This window comes from Rutidosis leptorrhynchoides, chromosome 9, assembly GCF_046630445.1.
Source record: "Rutidosis leptorrhynchoides isolate AG116_Rl617_1_P2 chromosome 9, CSIRO_AGI_Rlap_v1, whole genome shotgun sequence".
In the NCBI taxonomy this organism is placed as follows: Eukaryota; Viridiplantae; Streptophyta; class Magnoliopsida; order Asterales; family Asteraceae; genus Rutidosis; species Rutidosis leptorrhynchoides.
The window spans coordinates 245,258,508-245,279,519 of NC_092341.1; the positions used below are offsets into that span (position 1 = coordinate 245,258,508).

At 34.5% G+C, this 21,012-nt stretch overlaps 2 protein-coding genes across 2 annotated transcripts in view; both read right to left on the reverse strand.

Annotated features, from left to right (window-relative positions):
• Window positions 1–232: 232 nt before the first annotated feature.
• Window positions 233–1,707, reverse strand: LOC139866062 (zinc-finger homeodomain protein 11-like). The gene has a single exon (XM_071854187.1). The coding sequence runs from the start codon at window positions 1,504–1,506 to the stop codon at window positions 472–474; it is 1,035 nt and encodes a 344-aa protein (XP_071710288.1). The 5' UTR covers window positions 1,507–1,707; the 3' UTR covers window positions 233–471.
• Window positions 1,708–2,577: 870 nt separating this feature from the next.
• LOC139868645 (uncharacterized) overlaps window positions 2,578–21,012 on the reverse strand; it is a 96,470-nt gene continuing 78,035 nt past the window's right edge. The window contains exon 8 of the mRNA XM_071856977.1: window positions 2,578–2,626. Within this exon, the coding sequence (XP_071713078.1) occupies window positions 2,578–2,626 (49 nt within the window). The remainder of the gene's footprint in view (window positions 2,627–21,012) is intronic.

Below are 21,012 nucleotides of genomic sequence, written 5' to 3' on the forward strand. Positions count from 1 at the left end.
ACAATTGATGAAGTAAGGAAGAATTAGGGAAAAACAAAAAGAAATAATTGTTAAAAATCTATTTGTTTGCGACATTCATACCGGATTGACGGAATCAAAATTACCGGAAATCTTGTCAGCAACTAACTATCAATACTCATTTTTAAGAATTCGCTCCGACTCTTAACAAAGTTTTTCTTATTGTATGTTAGCGAGTGAAACTTTTTAAGAGGTATACCAACATTAACTAATATATTAATCAACAACAAAAAAGTTTAATATTATAATAATGAAGATAATAATGACAATAAAGTACTACGTACTACATAACTACAATTAAAATCAAAAAAGTACTAGCATAAACAACATAGCCTCATCTAATCTTCTCTCTTGCTACTCTCTATTTTAGAACTTATTACCCCATTATAAAATTATCATATAAATATAAATATAATATAATATATATAATCAGGATTAATTAATTAAAATTAACTAAGAAGCAGATGATGATGAGCCATTAGTCCCCATAACATTCCCCCCACCACCACTACTAACACTATCATTATTATTAATATTCTCCTGCTGCTGCTGTTGTTGATGATGATACTCATGCTGATTGTTTGAATTTGTATTTAAATTTGTAAAAAATTCAATTCCACCACCAGCTGAAGATCCGTTATCATCTTTTTTAACCCCAAACGTCATCTTATTGTTATGCATCCAAACTTTAAAAACCCCTTTTTCAACCCCAATTTCGCTGCACGAATTAACGATTAAATCTTCATCCTTTTTCTGCATCTTCCACTCGACTCGTTCAGCCAACTCGTGCATCTTCTGTTTCTGATCTTGTGTGAATTTCGTACGGAATCTTTTTTTTCCGTTGGAGTTTGATCTGATGACGGAGATCGGAATTGTGGGATTTTGGTTGTGGGTGGTTTCCGGTAAGCCGGAGCTGAGAGCTAGTAGCATGTGTGGAGCTGATGGGTAGTAAGAGGAGGAGATCGGCGGTGGGGATGGTGAGTCAGCTGGGCTGATGCTGGAACCTCTAGCTCCGGCGACGGAAATTGGTTGTGGTGGTGGCGGTGGGTGGTGGCGATGGTGGGGTTGGTACTCGATTATGTGTTGTGGAGGTGGGTTGGCAGGAAAAGATTCGTCAGGGTCACGGCGGTGGAAGTTCCGGTGGCAGCCGCACGCGGCGCATTTTAAAGAGGTGGGGTCGGTTGGGGTGGATGTCGGCGACGGCATGAACTCGCCGCAACCGTCAACGGCGTGGGCGCCCATGGCGGCGGCGTGGTTCTTTAAACATTCTTTGTAAGTGATGACTATTGGTGGTGGGGTAAGGTGGTGATGATGACGTGGCTTATGGCGTTTTAGTACTCCGTTGGTGAAGGGTGGTGGGAGGTGTTTTAGGGTGGTGTGATGGTGGATCGGAGAGTCAAGGTCAAGATTTTTGGCGGGGCTAGTGACGGCGGCGGTGGCGGTGGTGGCGGTGGTGGCGGTGGTTTGTGGTGGTGAAGGTAAGTCCATTAGAAAGTGAGTTTGAGTGAGTAATTAAGTGAAAAAGGTTTAGGGCCTAGGGGTCCATAGAAGGATGGAAGGAAATGAAAGGGAATTGAGAAGATTTGAAAGATTGATTTGATTTTTGATGAAATGAAATGAAATGAAATGAAATTTTTGGTAATTTAAATAATTAGATAAAACTGAAATTATGATTTGTAGATAACCTTGTTATGTATGTGGTGGTGCACTGTTTGAATTTCTGCTTAACCTTTGGTTATCTAATATATATCCTATGGTTATCTAATATATCCTATGGTTAACCCGAATTTCAAACAAGGGTTGGGTAACAAGTTTAATTTAATTCGGGCTTTTGTTGAACCGACCCATCATACACATTCTATTTTTGACATATGTGCCATCCAAAAATAGGATTTGGTAATCAATTCGTACGTAGTATGTCTTTATTTAACCATTCATTCACAAAATAGTCTATTGATTTGACTATTCGTATGTTTACAAGAAATTTCATATTAAAATCTCACTATTAACATTAGCATTGAGATCAAAGTAGAAGCGAAAAGGGTCATAGGATAACTTAATTACATCGAATTACTTTGCTCAGATCAAAATATAGATATTGTTCCTTGAGATCTTAAGTGAGCCTGGATGTTCAATAGCAATAACCCGCACCATATTTTATGACCTTTGTGCCGAAAGCCCTCTAAGTAAATTAAGCCTCTTCCCGATAATAACATGAAAAACTTTACTCATGATTACCAGTATTATGTCTTTGTTTAGATTTGACAAATGGACATGCGTTTTTTCTTTATTTATTATTATTATTATTATTTTTTTTTTTTTTGTCAAAAATAATGAAAACTTTTACAAAAGTGAAGTTATTTTTTAAAGAGAAAATTGCGCGGATAATCCCTGTAGTTTGTACTAGATTGCATGGATAACCATAGTTGAGGTTTTGAATGTGGATAGTCAGTGTGGTTTGTTAGAAGAACAAGGATAGTTAAAATGCCTAACGTTCGTTAACTTTTCTGTTAAATTTGAACACGTGCAAAGCATGTGAGGATATTTTTGGAATTTTCCCTACTCTTCTTCCTCTTTCATCATTTTTTCTTTGACTTTCTTTTTCCTTCTACAAAATTAAAAAAAAAAAAAAAAAAAAAAAAAAAAAACATTTATAGATTTACAGAAGCTACAAAATTAAACTCTTTATCTCCCTTATCCTCTTTGACTTTCAACAACTATGTAATTTTAGCACAATGATATTAAAATTCATCTGCTACTGATCTTCATGTGTTAATCATCATCATCATCATCTTACATTCATATAGATACATACAATCTGTTACTTATACAAACACACGCATCCGATACATACAAGATCAAAAAAGCATGAATTGACGAATTCTAACCTTACATCTGGTATCAGAGCTAAAGAGTCAAATCTCATAGATCCTAGCTTCAAAAATTCGCGTATATATCAAATTTTAACTGCTACTGTTCGTTTATTCTTCACTGTTATGAACTCAAAATTTGAAATTAACAATTGAAGAAAACTAAAAGTGCAAATGTGTTAGCAATCACGTCGTAATACTTTCTGGAAATTTATAGCTTTCAATTCCTTCAAATGATCACGAATTTGCAAAGTCAAAAATTAGGGCTAAAAAGTCAATTGTTTTTTCATCAATAAACTCGAAGTGTGGATGTTGTTTCTGGTTCAATTTATGAATTTCGAGCATTAGCAAGATGGTATCTAACAACTTTCATGAGGGAATCATACTCCAAAAACGCCCGGATTTCATTTTTAACGACAAGTGTTCTGTGAAAATGAAAAAAAATAGTGGTGAAAATGAACACTTGATGAAGATTGTATCTGGAAGTGTTTTGTGAACATCGGGACCTTTATGAAGATGAAAATCAATTGAACCAGTGAAGAAGCCTAATGTTTCTGGTTCAATTGATTTTGTTAACGAAAAGTGTATTACGAGAATAAAAAATTAGGGTTTGGTGGGATGAATCAGAGTAAAATAAAATGAAGATGAGGATGAAGAAGATAAACAAGTGAAGAGAAAGGTTAACTGATGAATATACCCTCACATGTTTGCACATGATCAAATTTAACGGAAAAGTTAACGGACGTTAGTGAATTGGACTATCCTTGCTCCTCTAGCAAACCACAGTGACTATCCACACTCAAAACCTCAACTATGGTTATCCATGCAATCTAGTACAAACCACAGGAACTATCCGCGCAATTTTTTTTTTTTTAAAAAGAAAACGTCAACTAACAAGGGATATAAAAAAAATTGGCAGTTATTAAAAGTTTTAAATGATTCAATTTAATAACATTTTAATTTTCATAATTCTATGTAAAACTAGATAATTATAATCTTTGAATATTTAAGAAATTTTACTTGTAATCTTAAGAAAGCAATTAGATATTAGATTTATCAAGCCTATTTATCTATGTTTTTTTATTTTTTCGGGTAACAAGCAACTGATAAAGTGTAACCTAAATAAAATGATAAAATACTATATATATATATATATATATATATATATATATATATATATATATATATATGTGTGTGTGTGTGTGTGTGTGTGTGTGTGTGTGTGTGTGTGTGTGTGTGTGTGTATGCAGGAGAGGTCCGGAGGGGGAATAAAGCGAGCGATCGCGTAGAGCACGGGGTTTTAAGAAACATGGAAACTAAGAAAATAAACTGAAGCAGCGATGACGAAACACAGTAGGCGCAAAAACAACAATTATGTAATAACCCGCCTTTTTCTGTTAATTTATTTTAACGTCGTCTTTGTTTTTAAAATAATATCTTTCGTTATCTAAATTCGTATCTTTCCGTCGACTAGCGTATTAATATTTACCGTTATTTAATTATAACATCTCTCGTTACCCTAGCGTATTTAAAAATTCGTTTGTTTAATTCACGCACCCGCTTTTAAACTCGAGGGACTATAGTTGCCAAGTGGGCAAACTAGTTGACTAGGTCAACTAGTCAACCCACCTCCCCACCATTCATTTCATCACCCACCACCATCTTCATACTTCCATTTTTCTCTCAACTCTCAACAACAAAGATTCATCATCCAAATCCAAATCAAGAAGCTTACAACAAAACAAATTGCATATTTGGAATCCTTGCATCATCCTCTTCAATTTGATACCAATTTCATAGCTTGGGGTAAGCTTTTCAAAATCTCTAATTTTCATAAATTAGACCTTTAAACTTAAAAGTGTGTTATTTAGTGTCTATAGCTCGAGTCTAACATGAATATGTGATTTATTTGCTCGATCTTGTTATTTTGAGTAACTAGCATGAACACTTGAAATGGGTTTGTCAAATCCTTGGTTTTGGGTGATTTAATGTTGTTAGATGTTAATGATATTGTGTTAAATGTGTTACTAGCATCATTAGCTTCAATTTGATATGTTGGTTGGCTTGGTAAGACCTCATTAACATGATTATTGATTTTGTGATTCTTGGTTAGGGTTTAGTAGCATTTAAAATGAACTCTTGATGCCTTGAATGCTATGAGACGTTGTTGGTAAGTGTTTAGTTGTATTGTATGCGAAATTACCTACGAAACGGCATATTATATGTGTGTAGTAAGTTCCCGAATCATGAAATGCGTTTTACGAACTTGAAACTTTAATGATGAACTTTTAACGATCATTCAATGAGGATTTTGTTGTTGTAAATGTTGGATTTGATTGATGAAATGTGTTTAGTTTTTTTCATCGTCAAAATACCTTTCCAACGATATAAGATACGCGTTTTGAGTGTTTACGGTTCATAAATTGTGTTTGATTGAAGTTTGGCTCGACACTTAGAAAATTTTAGCATTTCAGCAGCCCGGGTGTTTTGGATGCCATCACAAACCTTGGACGCCGTCCAGCCATTCCGGACGCCGTCCAGATGGTCTGTCAAGGACTGTCCAATTTTGCACTTTTTCGTTTAATTCCAACTATGCTACGCACCTCCGATTAACATGTAACTTGTTCTAACATGCTCATATATGATTATATAACTCAGAAAAATTGTCTGGGACCCAACCCGAACGTGTTTACTTTTTCGTTGACTTTGACTTGACCAAAGTTGACTTTTATTCAAACTTAACTAATACTTTGTTTAATCGTTTTAACCTTTCTCTTATACTTGATTCTTGCATGAAACTTGACAACTTGATCCACATGCTATATAATCAAGTCGTAACGAGCCATAGGGCTAATTGAACACATTTCGACCGACCTTGTGTCTTACCCGGTATTGATATAACTTACTTGTTTAGGTCAAGACTAAACAACTTTCATTGCACAACGTTTAATTACAAGTACTTTGGCATGCAACTACGGTGAGATCATAGTCCCACCTTTTCAACAACTTTTACTCTTTAAATTATGGGATGAGAAACATATACGTATCATACTTTTATGCTTTGAACACAAGTACGAAAACAAACATTCCACAGCAAGTTAGAACAAAAAGCCTCAATTCAATTATCATTAGTTACACTTGTAGGGTGTAAACGTGAACTTATGTTGTGTGGATCCATACGGGCTTGACGCGCCCTCATTCGGACGGTTTGCTACCGTTAGCGGATGAAATATATTTTCGGGTATAGTGTATGTTCTAGCACTACGTAACAGGGTACAAAACAGTTAAGTCTTGATAATTGGGTGCTCGTGAACGTACAACAACTTTGGAATGCAAACGATTTAGATAATCAACTCATACAAAATCTTGTGGTTCAAAAACAACGTTTACAAATACACCTATGATTTTACCAACGCTTTTTGTTGACATTTTTCTATATGTTTCTCAGGTTCATACTTGGCTACTTGATACATGCCTCCGCACACTTTAATTACTTGTTTGGGGTCAAGCATACATGCATACGCTAGCGATAGCACCTTTGGATTCAAACTTAATGTTTACATGCATACGCTATTGATAGCATTCGTGATTTTCAACTTATATTATGTCGCAAGTTATTTCTTTTATACTTATTAACTTTTGTACACTTATACTTGTTGTCGAACCGTTTGGTTTACTTAAAACTTTGCAAGCCATACACGTTTCAAATGAATGCGACATAATTTTGATCAAACGCGTCTCATTTAGGGACTATGACCACGTAACGAGACCTAAGTTGACAGCTCCGTCAATGGCGATTTTGTCGGGTAGTCACAGTTGGTATCAGAGCGATGGTTGTAGGGATCTAGGATGTGAATTAGTGTGTCTGACAGAGTCGTTAGGATGCATTAGTGAATCTAGACTACAACCGAATAGTTAATCATTTCATTCTGACTTGCATTTGCTATAGATAGCACTTACTTGACTACTTGTGCATTTATACTTGAATCTTTCTATGGTGAACTTCTTAATTATACCTAACTCTCATCATGCGAACTCGTACTCTGCCACTTTCGGGTAACACACGTAAATTCAAGATTCATACGCATAAGGATGCCGACGACTTCCTTAGTTACTGTGACGCCCGTACAAAACCATCGTATACGGTTCATCAACAACAGGATCATTACAAGGTCAAACACTATATGTTATTTGAAAATCAGTTTTGCATTCATAAAAAGATAGCGTTTTACAAAAGATAACGTGCTTCTTATGAATAGAAGCGTTAACATAAGTATGTGACCCAAAGGTAGTTACAAAGCCATTGTTTGAAAAAATAATGTAAGTTACGAATGCAAAAGAAAAGTTCCATGATTGAGACATCTCTAAGTAATGCAGCGGAAATCTAACACAGCAGGTCTGTAACAGCGAGTCTATAACACCAAGACAGCAAGTCTAACAGCGGAAGCAACAACGTTTAAGAACCTGAGAAATACATGCTTAAAAAGTCAACACGAATGTTGGTGAGCTATAGTTTGTTTGTAATCAGTAATGTAGACCACGAGATTTCAGTGCTTCAATAAGCAGTTTAAATCAGTAATTCAAATCAGTATGATAAAGTATATGCTTATCCGTGGGCACCCGGTAACTAACTTAACGTAATAATAATACCCCCTAAAAGTACACTTGGCGAGTGCGTATGTCCTAGAAGTATCAAACACCCGTTAAATGCTAGCGCGACTAGCCCAAGTGGGGATGTCAAACCCTATGGATCCATATCTAATATTCGCGTTCACCGGTTCAAAACCAATGATTAAACGTTACCGTGCTAAGGGAAATCTTTATGCCGTTATATAACCCACACATATGTAAAGTTTAAGTACTCGTGTCAAGTAAGTAAAACATAAAAGGCGCATGTATTCTCAGTCCCAAAAATAGTGTAAGTAAAGAGGGAAGCTATAACTCACAGTGAATAAGCAGTAAAGTCGATATGAAACGTATGCAGGTAGTAAGTCGGTCCGAAAGGTCGTCAACCTAAGTCGAAGGTCACTAGGTCAGTATGTTGTCCCAAAAGGGTTAAAATTGAATAAATTAAGTTTAAGTGTCAGCATCAACATCATCATTATCATCATCATTCATCAACACTAAGGTAAGTTTAACAAGAATAGAGATCGAAACAAAAGGCTGACTTCGGACAGCTGTCACGACCTCTATACAAATCGAAAAGATACGTAGTCAGTGGCCATGGCTCCGTATGTGAGTCCTCTAACCGTTGACCAGTTTTTAGAACCTAACTCATCTTCGTTTGACCATGGTGACGGTTTAAGTGCGAGTAGGTCAGAAATTTCAGCACAACGTTACAAAGGCGTAGTGACTTTCGGAAGGCTATAAATCCTAAACCGTATATCGGATTAAGTCGAGGCCTAAACGTAAAGTCATCTAATCGAAACGAACTATCTGAAAATCAATTTTCAAGAATCCCAGGAATCTGATCAGACCCCCAAAAAACAGCAAACAAGTGCTCCGGTGAGATTCTTGGTGTTTGATGCTCATCACGGTTCTCATCCTTGATGCTTGTAAGCTTCAAGTGTACAACTCGTTGATGTTTTAGCATCACTTTGACCAAGGTTCAACCATCAATACACAACTAAGAGTAAAATCTATCATTCTTCAAGTTTTGAACACCAAGATTGTCTCTTTATTGCATAGATCCAATAAAGCTTCAACCTTTGTCCATTTTACACAAGTTTATGCATCTCCATCATATATGATGATGAAGACTTGATCTTTATCATCACAACAAACACAAAAAGGTTTCAAGTAAGTGAGATCTACAATAATAACTTAGATCTCATGTATTAAGAAAACCCTAAGCTAGAAAGCTTGGATCTTTACAAGATTAATGAGACCATAAGCTAGAAAGCTAAGATCTTTAACAAAATAATGAAAGTAATGAGACCATAAGCTAAAAAGCTAAGATCTTTAACATAATAATGAAACCCTAAGCTAGAAAGCTTGGATCTTTAGTGTTCTTGAAGATCTTGAAGCATAAAGCTTGGATCTTTAAGATACATGAAGATTATAAACACAAGTTTTAATCTTTATAACAAAACAAAGAAATCACAAGCTAGATCTAACAAGTAAATGAAGATACCAAGCTAGAAAGCTTGAATCTTTCATGTTCTTGATGGATTCATACCCAAGTTTGAATCTACAAGATATAACAAGATTAAAAGCTAAAAGCTAGATCCATTAAATGATGATGATGATGTTGACTTTATGAAGAAGAAAAGAAGAAGAAGAAAATTTAAAACTTACACTTTTTAGAGTGAGAAAGACTAGATAGAGAATTAGAGAGTAAGTGTGTGTAATTTGTAAATGAGAGCAAGTGTGAATTGTGAAGAAATAGCTTGGTATTTATAGGAAATGAGGGTGGTGGGGAGGCTCCAAAACCGTAGCCTTTGGGAGGGGACAAGGGGGACCAACTTTTGCTTTTTGATTAATGGTTGTCTAAAGTTGGTGCTTATGTTAGGATCACATGCAACATTAAGGATAATGCTTAACAAAAATGCTAGTATGTTCTCACTAATAAATGGGCATTTGTCTTTCATTATTATGGGTCACTAACTTATTATAATTGGGCTAATTAAATAGTCCACTAGCTAGTGTAGGGTGGGCTAAGGTCCAACAAGGTAGAAAGTCCAACAAGACTAACTAGTGTGCTCTAGTAAATTACTAAGCGTAATTAAGCATCCAAAAACCCAAGTAATTGTTATTATAAAATAACAATTAGTATTTCGTAGTCATAATATCCCGATTATGAACAAAGTTAAACGTGTATCAAGTACATAGCTCGTTTCAAACTTCAAGTGACACCAACGGTCGTAAAAGATTTCGAGGATCAAGTTAAGTGATTACACACTTAATAGCTTGTTGTAAGATATTAATGAAAGTAATTAATCATTAAATAAGATCCCAGAGCATAAATTAGCTCAGTACGCACATATACGCAGTTTCGTGAAAGCACAAAGCCCAAAAGCAAGTCGAAAAAGCCGGGTCGTTACAGTTACACTGGATCAGGAACTTTATCTCTCAGGTTGTTATTCACCACCGTTCCAGCTTACTATCCACAAGTGCTGTAAATTTTCCACCACTATGGCAATCATTAACCACTACCGATGTTACACCGGTGATCTTCACTATCTACCACTTCTTGTTACTACCACCACTACTTTAGATGAGTATCGTCATCACAGCTTATCACTACGGTTGCGTACTACTCGTTATCCTAATTCGTTACTCTTTTCATACCTAAAGACATTATTGTTTGACTTGAACCGCATTGACGTGAACAATCAGTTATACACTTCCCTCGGGAAACGCATCTTCAGAGTTGCACTAATTCTTTCGATTAAATACAAGTCACGTTAGAGATGCCGTTACACTTTGTTCATTTTAAATCTTCACGATTACACGAACTTGACTCTATGGAGTGATGTGGGAATGGAGGTATGAGTTAGCGTAATATAACGACACTCGATCAATGTGGTTATATTATGGTAAGTCATACCAAAGTTCTATTGACTCGTGATGGTGATTGGACTCGATCAACCTAATCACCACCATGTGCCATGTACGTGACTTTATTTTTCCTTGTTGCCATCCGAAAACTTCGAGAATATTGATAACAACCATACGAGGGACACATCTTGATATTGCCAAATCATATTGATGCTTCTGAATAAATGACCAATTCTGTCAACTTCAAAACATATGTTACACGTGTATACTATCTCGTTTTCGCCCACTTTTATCGACGAACTACGAAATGCATGATATGCTCACATCGAGGCGGAAACTCCTCTCACATTACACTCGTACTTCCACGTAAGGAAATCATTTATCTAAATTCTCAATGGAGAGAGTGACTCTTCACGTTATACTAGTATTCACCACGAAGGTGAATAGTCCTACCGAACATTTTCAGAAACCGATAAAAAACTTGTTCTAACAAACGTTTTCAAGTCCTAACAAACTTTTTCAAATATATCTTAAAGAAATATACCTCGTTTTGGATCGAGATGCTCGTTTCACTTCTAGACTTACAAAAATCCTTGGAAACACGTTTAAACATGAGTACCGCGTATCATCCACAAACTGACGGACCAAGCAAACATACGATTCAAACCTTGGAAAACATATCACGAACTTGTACTGTTGCCGATAATTGATTCCTCTTACAATGATAGTTATCATTCGAGTATTAACGCCGCACCTTTTTGAAACTTTATATGGCCGCAAATGTCGTTCTCCTATTTGTTGGATCGAAGTAGGTGACAAGAAAACCACCGGACCCGAACTCATTCATGAAATAACCGTTAAGATCGTTCAAATCCAAGAAAGGCTCAAGACGGCCCGTAATCACCACTATGCCGATGTTAGATGTAAACCTCTTGAATTCTAAGTGGGTGGCTGCGTAATGTTAAAAGTCGCACCTTGAAAAGATGTGATCCATTTCGGAAAACGTAGAAAGCTAAATCCACGATATTTTGATCCTTTTGAAATCTTGGAGCTTATTGGACCCGTTGCTTACCGTTTTGAACTCCCAACTCAATTGAATTCTGTTCATCCTACGTTCCATGTATCAAACTTAAAGAAGTGTCTTGCCGAACAAACTCCACTTCATAGGAGAACCAGTTGAAATTATGGATCGTGAAACCAAACTTTAAAACAACGTAAAATCTCGATTGTCAAAGTTCGTTGGAATGCCAAAAGAGGACCCGAGTTCACGTAGGAAAGACAAGATCAAATGAAAAGAAAGTACCTCACTTATTTGTAGAATTTGCAACGCAAGGTCTTGAGGAAGAAACAACGACTATTACTTCCAACTAAATTTCAGGACGAAATTTCTTGTAAGGTGTAGGTAATGTAATAACCCGCCTTTTTCGTTAAATTATTTTAACGCCGTCTTTTTTTAAAAAAAATAATATCTTTCGTTATCTAAATTCGTATCTTCCGTTGACTAGCGTATTAATATTTCTCGTTATTTAATTATAACATCTCTCGTTACCCTAGCGTATTTAAAAATTCGTTTGGTTAATTCATGCACCCGCTTTTAAACTCGAGGGACTATAGTTGCAAAGTGAGCAAACTAGTTGACTAGGTCAACTAGTCAACCAACCTCCCCACCATTCATTTCATCACCCACCACCATCTTCATACTTCCATTTTTCTCTCATCCCTCAACAACAAAGATTCATCATCCAAATCCAAATCAAGAAGCTTACAACAAAACAAATTGCATATTTGGAATCCTTGTATCATCCTCTTCAATTTGGTACCAATTTCATAGCTTGGGGTAAGTTTTTCAAAATCTCTAATTTTTATAAATTAGACCTTTAAACTTAAAAGTGTGTTAGTTAGTGTCTATGGCTCGAGTCTAGCATGAATATGTGATTTATTTGCTCGATCTTGTTATTTTGAGTAACTAGCATGAACACTTGAAATGGGTTTGTCAAATCCTTGGTTTTGGGTTATTTAATATTGTTAGATGTTAATGATATTGTGTTAAATGTGTTACTAGCATCATTAGCTTCAATTTGATATGTTGGTTGGCTTGGTAAGACCTCAATAACATGATTATTGATTTTGTGATTTTTGGTTAGGGTTTGGTAGCATTTAAAATGAACTTTTGACGCCTTGAATGCTATGAGACGTTGTTGGTAAGTGGTTAGTTGTATTGTATGCAAAATTACCTACGAAACGGCATATTACATGTGTGTAGTAAGTTCCCGAATCATGAAATGCGTTTTACGAACTTGAAACTTTAATGATGAACTTTTAACAATCATTCGATGAGGATTTTGTTATTTTAAATGTTGGATTTGATTGATCAAATGTGTTTATTTGTTTTCTTCGTCAAAATACCTTTCCAACGATATAAGATACGCGTTTTGAATGTTTACGGTTCATAAATTGTGTTTGATTGAAGATTGGCTCGACACTTAGAAAATTTCAGCATTTCAGCAGCCCAGGTGTTTTGGACGCCGTCCCAAACCTTGGACGCCGTCCAAGTCTTCATTATTGTACGCCGTCCAGCCATTCCGGACACTGTCCAGATGGTCTGTCAAGGGCTGTCCAATTTTGCACTTTTTCGTTTAATTCCAACTATGCTACGCACCTCCGATTAACATGTAACTTGTTCTAACATGCTCATATATGATTATATAACTCAGAAAAATTGTCCGAGACCGAACCCGAACGTGTTGACTTTTTCTTTGACTTTGACTTGACCAAAGTTGACTTTTATTCAAACTTAACCAATACTTTGTTTAATCGTCTTAACCTTTCTCTTATACTTGATTCTTGCATGAAACTTGACAACTTGATCCACATGCTATATAATCGAGTCGTAACGAGCCGTAGGACTAATTGAACACATTTCGACCGACCTTGTGTCTTACCCGGTTTTGATATAACTTACTTGTTTAGGTCAAGACTAAACAACTTTCATTGCACAACGTTTAATTACAAGTACTTTGGCATGCAACTACGGTGAGATCATAGTCCCACCTTTTCAACAACTTTTACTCTTTAAATTATGGGATGAGAAACATATACGTATCATACTTTTATGCTTTGAACACAACTACGAAAACAAACATTCCACAGCGAGTTAGAATAAAAAGCCTCAATTCAATTATCATTAGTTACACTTGTAGGGTGTAAACGTGAACTTATGTTGTGTGGATCCATACGGGTTTGACGCGCCCTCATTCGGACGGTTTGCTACCGTTAGCGGATGAAATATATTTTCGGGTATAGTGTATGTTCTAACACTACGTAACAGGGTACAAAACAGTTAAGTCTTGATAATTGGGTACTCGCGAACGTACAACAACTTTGGAATGCAAACGATTTAGATAATCAACTCATACAAAATCTTGTGGTTCAAAAACAACGTTTACAAATACACCTATGATTTTACCAACGCTTTTTGTTGACATTTTTCTATATGTTTCTCAGGTTCATACTTGACTACTTGATACATGCTTCTGCACACTTTGATTACTTGCTTGGGGTCAAGCATACATGCATACGCTAGCGATAGCACCTTTGGATTCAAACTTAATGTTTACGTGCATACGCTATTGATAGCATTCGTGATTTTCAACTTATATTATGTCGCAAGTTATTTCATTTATATTTATTAATTTTTGTAAACTTATACTTGTTGTCGAACCGTTTGGTTTGCTTAAAACTTTGCAAGTCATACACGTTTCAAATGAATGCGACATATTTTTGGTCAAACACGTCTCATTTATGTGACGACCCGGGAATTTCTGACTAAATTTAAACTTAATCTTTATATGATTTCGATACAATAAGCAAAGTATGTAATGTTGAGTCTAGAAAATTTTGAAACGATGTTCATATATTCAATTGACCTTCGACTGCTCTCGACGATTCCCGAACAATTAATTGTAAATAGATTTGTGTGTATGTATATAAAAATAATAATTCGAAATATTATTTGAAGTATTATATGTGTTGTTATTAAAAATTAATAAAATAAAAATAGGATATTATAATAAGTATTATTTAAAATATATCTCTATATATAAATAAAGTATATTAAAAATAAATATTAAATGATTGTAATACTCGTTTGATGTTTCGATTGATATTAAGCAAGTTAAATTCAAACTTATGTAATTTTAAAATAATCGGTGATACGAAAATGAGTTCTATAAATTTTAGGTTTATTAAAAATGTATTTAGGAACTATTTGTTAAGTATGAGCACTTTTTATATTTTACCCATAAATGAGAGCGACAGTTGATGTAATTTTTATTTAACAAATTAAGGACCGAATTTTATACCATAATGACCGAAATAAATAAAGGTGATTAATATAAAATTATGGAAATTTTCTGAAGATGTTTATCCGCCAGTGATTAACTACAGAGTACGATATAATACCTCTATAAAACTGTCGGTAGGTAAATTTTAAATACCATTCCGAGTGGTACTGTTATCACACGTTTTCTTTGATTTTAAGGTTCAATTATTATTATTATTATATTATTATTATTAACCCACTATCTCAATTATATATATATATATATATATATATATATATATATATATATATATATATATATATATATATATTCTTATATATGCACAAGTGATAGAAGTTTACACCCGACAACCACAAAACATTGGCCATTTTTTTCTTCACCCTTATTCTCTTTGTGAGTCACCATCCACTATATTTGTATACTATATTTTTTTTACAGAATCCTATATACCTATGATTAAATAGATATATAAGCTTACCTATAGATTGTATTATCACACCATCTTTGATCCTACTTCTTTTTGATTATCCAGCCTCACCTCCATCGCCAACAAAGAACAACCTACACGCCGCCACTAGCCTCCCATCCTTGGCCATGACCACCGTAACCATCTTGCATATCACCATTATTATGTTTTTGCTTCGGTTCAAGAGCACCACAACTAGCCACCTCCATCAACAAACCATGACCCCTGATTTAGTGACCACCACTGTTGTAGTGACCCGAACTTTTCCATGTTTATATATATATTAAATGAAATTGTTATTTACATGATTAAGTGTTTCCAACATGTTAAATAATCAAACTTGTTAAGACTTAATTAATTGAAATAGGTTTCATATAGACAATTGACCACCCAAGTTGACCGGCGATTCACGAACGTTAAAACTTGTAAAAACTATATGATAACATATATATGGATATATATATAGTTAACATGATATTATGATAAGTAAACATATCATTAAGTATATTAGCAATGAACTACATATGTAAAAACAAGACTACTAACTTAATGATTTAGAAACGAGACATATATGTAACGATTATCGTTGTAACGACATTTAATGTATATATATCATATTAAGATATATTAATACATCATGATATCATGATAATGTAATAATTTAACATCTCACTTGATTTAATAAATAATGGGTTAACAACATTTAACAAGATCGTTAACCTAAAGGTTTCAAAACAACACTTACATGCAACGACTAACGATGACTTAACGACTCAGTTAAAATGTATATACATGTAGTGTTTTAATATGTATTCATACACTTTTGAAAGACTTCAAGACACTTATCAAAATACTTCTACTTAATAAAAATGCTTACAATTACATCCTCGTTCAGTTTCATCAACAATTCTACTCGTATGCACCCGTATTCGTACTCGTACAATACACAGCTTTTAGATGTATGTACTATTGGGAACCATCATTTGGCAACTAACATGAAATATCTCATAAAATTACAAAAATATGAGTAATCATTCATGACTTATTTACATGAAAACAAAATTACATATCCTTTATATCTAATCCATACACCAACGATCAAAAACACCTACAAACACTTTCATTCTTCAATTTTCTTCATCTAATTGATCTCTCTCAAGTTCTATCTTCAAGTTCTTAGTGTTCTTCATAAATTCTACAAGTTCTAGTTTCATAAAATCAAGAATACTTCCAAGTTTGCTAGCTTACTTTAATCTTGTAGAGTGATCATCCAACCTCAATAAATCTTTCTTATTTACAGTAATATATCTTTCTAATACAAGGTAATACTCATATTCAAACTTTGATTCAATTTCTATAACTATAACAATCTTATTTCGAGTGGAAATCTTACTTGAACTTGTTTTCGTGTCATGATTCTGCTTCAAGAACTTTCAAGCCATCCAAGGATCCTTTGAAGCTAGATCCATTTTTCTCATTTTCAGTAGCTTTATCCAGAAAACTTGAGGTAGTAATGATGTTCATAACATCATTCGATTCATACATATCAAGCTATCTTATTCAAAGGTTTAAACTTGTAATCACTAGAACATAGTTTAGTTAATTCTAAACTTGTTCGCAAACAAAAGTTAATCCTTCTAACTTTACTTTTAAAATCAACTAAACACATATTCTATATCTATATGATATGCTAACTTAATGATTTAAAACCTGGAAACACGAAGAACACTGTAAAACAGGACATACGCCGTCGTAGTAACACCGCGAGCTGTTTTCGGTTAGTTAATTAAAAACTATGATAAACTTTGATTTAAAAGTTATTCTTCTGGGAAAATTATTTCTCTTATGAACATAAAACTATATCCAAAAATCATGATTAAACTCAAAGTGGAAGTATGTTTTCTAAAATGGTCATCTAGACGTCGTTCTTTCGACTGAAATGACTACCTTTACAAAAATGACTTGTAACTTATATTTCCGACTATAAAACTATACTTTTTCTGTTTATATTCATAAAATAGAGTTCAATATGAAACCATAGCAATTTGATTCACTCAAAACGGATTTAAAATGAAGAAGTTATGGGTAAAACAAGATTGAATAATTTTTCTTGTTGTAGCAACGTAAAAATTGGTAACAAATCTATATTAATCATATCCTAGCTAACTTATATTGTATTATACATGTATTCTAATATATTATGTAATCTTTATGCAAATGTTTTGACATATCATATCGACCCATGTGTATATATTATTTGGAACAACCATAGACACTCTATATGCAGTAATGTGGGAGTTAGCTATACAGGGTTGAGGTTGATTCCAAAAATATATATACTTTGAGTTGTGATCTAGCCTGAGACATGTATACACTGGGTCGTGGATTGATTTAAGATAATATATATCAATTTTTTTCTGTACATCTAACGTTGGACAACTAGTTATAGGTTACTAACGAGGACAGCTGACTTAATAAACTTAAAACATCAAAATGTATTAAAAGTGTTGTAAATATATTTTGAATATACTTTGATATATATGTACATATTTGTTATAGGTTCATGAATCGACCAGTGGCCAAGTCTTACTTCCCGACGAAGTAAAAATCTGTGAAAGTGAGTTATAGTCCCACTTTTAAAATCTAATATTTTTGGGATGAGGATACATGCAGGTTTTATAAATGATTTACAAAATAGACACAAGTACGTGAAACTACATTCTATGGTTGAATTATCGAAATCGAATATGCCCCTTTTTATTAAGTCTGGTAATCTAAGAATTAGGGAACAGACACCCTAATTGACGCGAATCCTAAAGATAGATCTATTGGGCCTAACAAACCCCATCCAAAGTACCGGATGCTTTAGTACTTCGAAATTTATATCATATCCGAAGGGTGTCCCGGAATGATGGGGATATTATTATATATGCATCTTGTTAATGTCGATTACCAGGTGTTCACTATATGAATGATTTTTATCTCTATGTATGGGATGTGTATTGAAATATGAAATCTTGTGGTCTATTGTTACGATTTGATATATATATAGGTTAAACCTATAACTCACCAACATTTTTGTTGACGTTTAAAGCATGTTTATTCTCAGGTGAATACTAAGAGCTTCCGCTGTTGCATACTAAAATAAGAACAAGATTTGGAGTCCATGTTTGTATGATATTGTGTAAAAACTGCATTTAAGAAACATATGTCGATATCTTTCTATTGTAAACCATTATGTAATGGTCGTGTGTTAACAGTATATTTTAGATTATCATTATTTGATAATCTACGTAATGCTTTTGAAACCTTTATTGATAAAATAAAGGTTATGGTTGTTTTAAAAATGAATGCAGTCTTTGAAAAACGTCTCATATAGAGGTCAAAACCTCGCAACGAAATCAATTAATATGGAACGTTTATAATCAATATGAACGGGACATTTCAGTTTGTATCCGAGCGTTGGTCTTAGAGAACCAGAATTTTGTATTAGTGTGTCTTATCGAGTTTGTTAGGATGCATTAGTGAGTCTGGACTTCGACCGTGTTTACTTGAAAAATGATTGCTTAACAAATTTTGTTGGAAACTATATATTTTTAACATGTGAATATTATGTGATATATTAATCTCTTAACGTGTTTGATATTATGTGATAGATGTCTACCTCTAGAACAAGTTCCATTGACTCACCTAATAATAATGAAGAGTCAAATGTAAATTGGAATGATTCGTGGACTGATTCACAAGTTCCCGAAGAGGAACCGGAAGAAGAGTCGGAACCGGAAGAAGAATCGGAACCGGAAGAAGAATCGGAACTGGAAGAAGAAATAGAACCAGTGGGGGAAATAATAAAATGGTTAAGTAGAAGAAAATCCTCAACCAACCAACCAAAGTTAATTATGGTCAATGGTGTTTTCGCCAAGGAAGCAAAGTATTGGGAGGATTACCAATTCTCCGATGAATCGGATCCCGACAAGGATTCCGATGATGTTATAGAAGTTACCCCAACCCAATTTAATAAGGCAAAAGAGAGCAATAAGGGAAAGGGCATAAAAATAGAGAAATTTGATTCCAAACCCGATGAACTTTATATGTATCGTCAATACCCGTATTTCTTAAGTTGTGACAATAACCCGGGAACCTCTAAACCACCAGGTTTTTCTAAACCAATGTGGAAAACGACGGCTCGTATTAGGGGAACATCATATATCCCTAGAAACTTGGCAAAACGAACCAAAATCGAAGAAGAAGAAACAAGCGAGTTGGAATAAGATAGTTGTATTCGTGTGGTGTAATATATGTAATATAATGTGCTTATGCTTTATGATATATGTAAAAATTGCTTGTATTAATTAGTATTTTTTTTATGAATCTAACTCTTGTCTATTTTACAGTTTAAAAACACAAAATGGATAGACAACCCAATATTTTAAGAGACCTACCCGGAGACATGATTGATGAAATCTTGTCTAGAGTCGGTCAGAATTCCTCGGCACAACTATTTAAGGAGAGATCAGTTTGTAAGACATTCGAAGAACGTTCCAAGAATGCCTTGGTTTATAAAAGGCTTTCGTTCGAAAGATGGGGGATATCACATTGGGAAATCCATAAGTTACGATGTGTTTACTTTGACGCATATATTGCGGGGAACCCAAATGCTATTTTACGCAACGGGTTAAGAAATTATTTTGACTCAATATATCCGAATATAGGACTTCGTGATTTAGAAAAAGCGGCTAGCATGCAACATAAAGAAGCATGTTATGCTTACGGGTTAGTAATGTTCGCTTCTCACCAAAGTGAGAAAAAGAACATCGGGCTACAACTATTAAACAAAACGTTCCCACAAGTGACGGAGTCGGTAATTGGGGTAAGAAATGAGGTTTTTAGATTGTTACGGGACTGTTGGATATTACGTAACCCTCGTCTCTTTGACGACATTACAACACGCTGTCTTATCAACGGCCATAACGGTTATGTTCCACAAGACCAAGGATGGAAAGTAGTCCTAGTAAAACCAGAATGCATGACTTGTTTCTGGACGTATGAATTACGTGTCTTTATTGCCTTTACTGAATGACTTGTGTACTAGCTAGAATTATCTTCACAACTATCTTGTAACAAAGTTATTGTGTGCTATATTTCATGTTATATGTAAAATAAGTGGTATTGTAAGCTTGTAAAATATTGTGTAAAAGTTTGAACGCGAAATATTATTATAATCAGTTTTTCATATAGAATTGTAGTAGTTGAATTGTATATTAGCTACTAAGTATGAACTTAACGGGTAGGTACTACCCGAATTTAAACTTATAAAACGCTAATATGAAGAAAAAGCTTTTATAAAAGAGTTCATATTATGCTACGAGATACTATTGACTACTCTTAATATTCTGTATGATTAACTTGTTTCATTTGACTATTTGAAGGAAATGGCACCGACTACTCGACAAACCATGAATATGAGCGAAGAGGAATTTTGTACCTTTCTTGCTGCAAATATAGCCGCAGTACAGGCTGCGCTACATACCAACAATAACTCCGAATCTAGCAATGCAGCTAACGGCGCAAGAAATCGTGTAGGATGCACCTACAAAGAATTCACTGCCTGCAAACCTTTGGAATTTAATGGAACCGAAGGACCGATTGGATTGAAACGGTGGACCGAGAAGGTCAAATCGGTGTTTGCCATAAGTAAGTGTACTGAAGAGGACAAAGTGAAGTACGCTACGCATACCTTCACAGGTACTACGTTAACATGGTGGAATACCTATCTAGAGCAAGTGGGACAAGATGATACTTACGCACTACCGTG

Coding starts and splice junctions, on each gene's coding strand:
- LOC139866062 (XM_071854187.1), bottom strand. CDS start 1,506: ATGGACTTACCTTCACCACCACAAACCACCGCCACCACCGCCACCACC.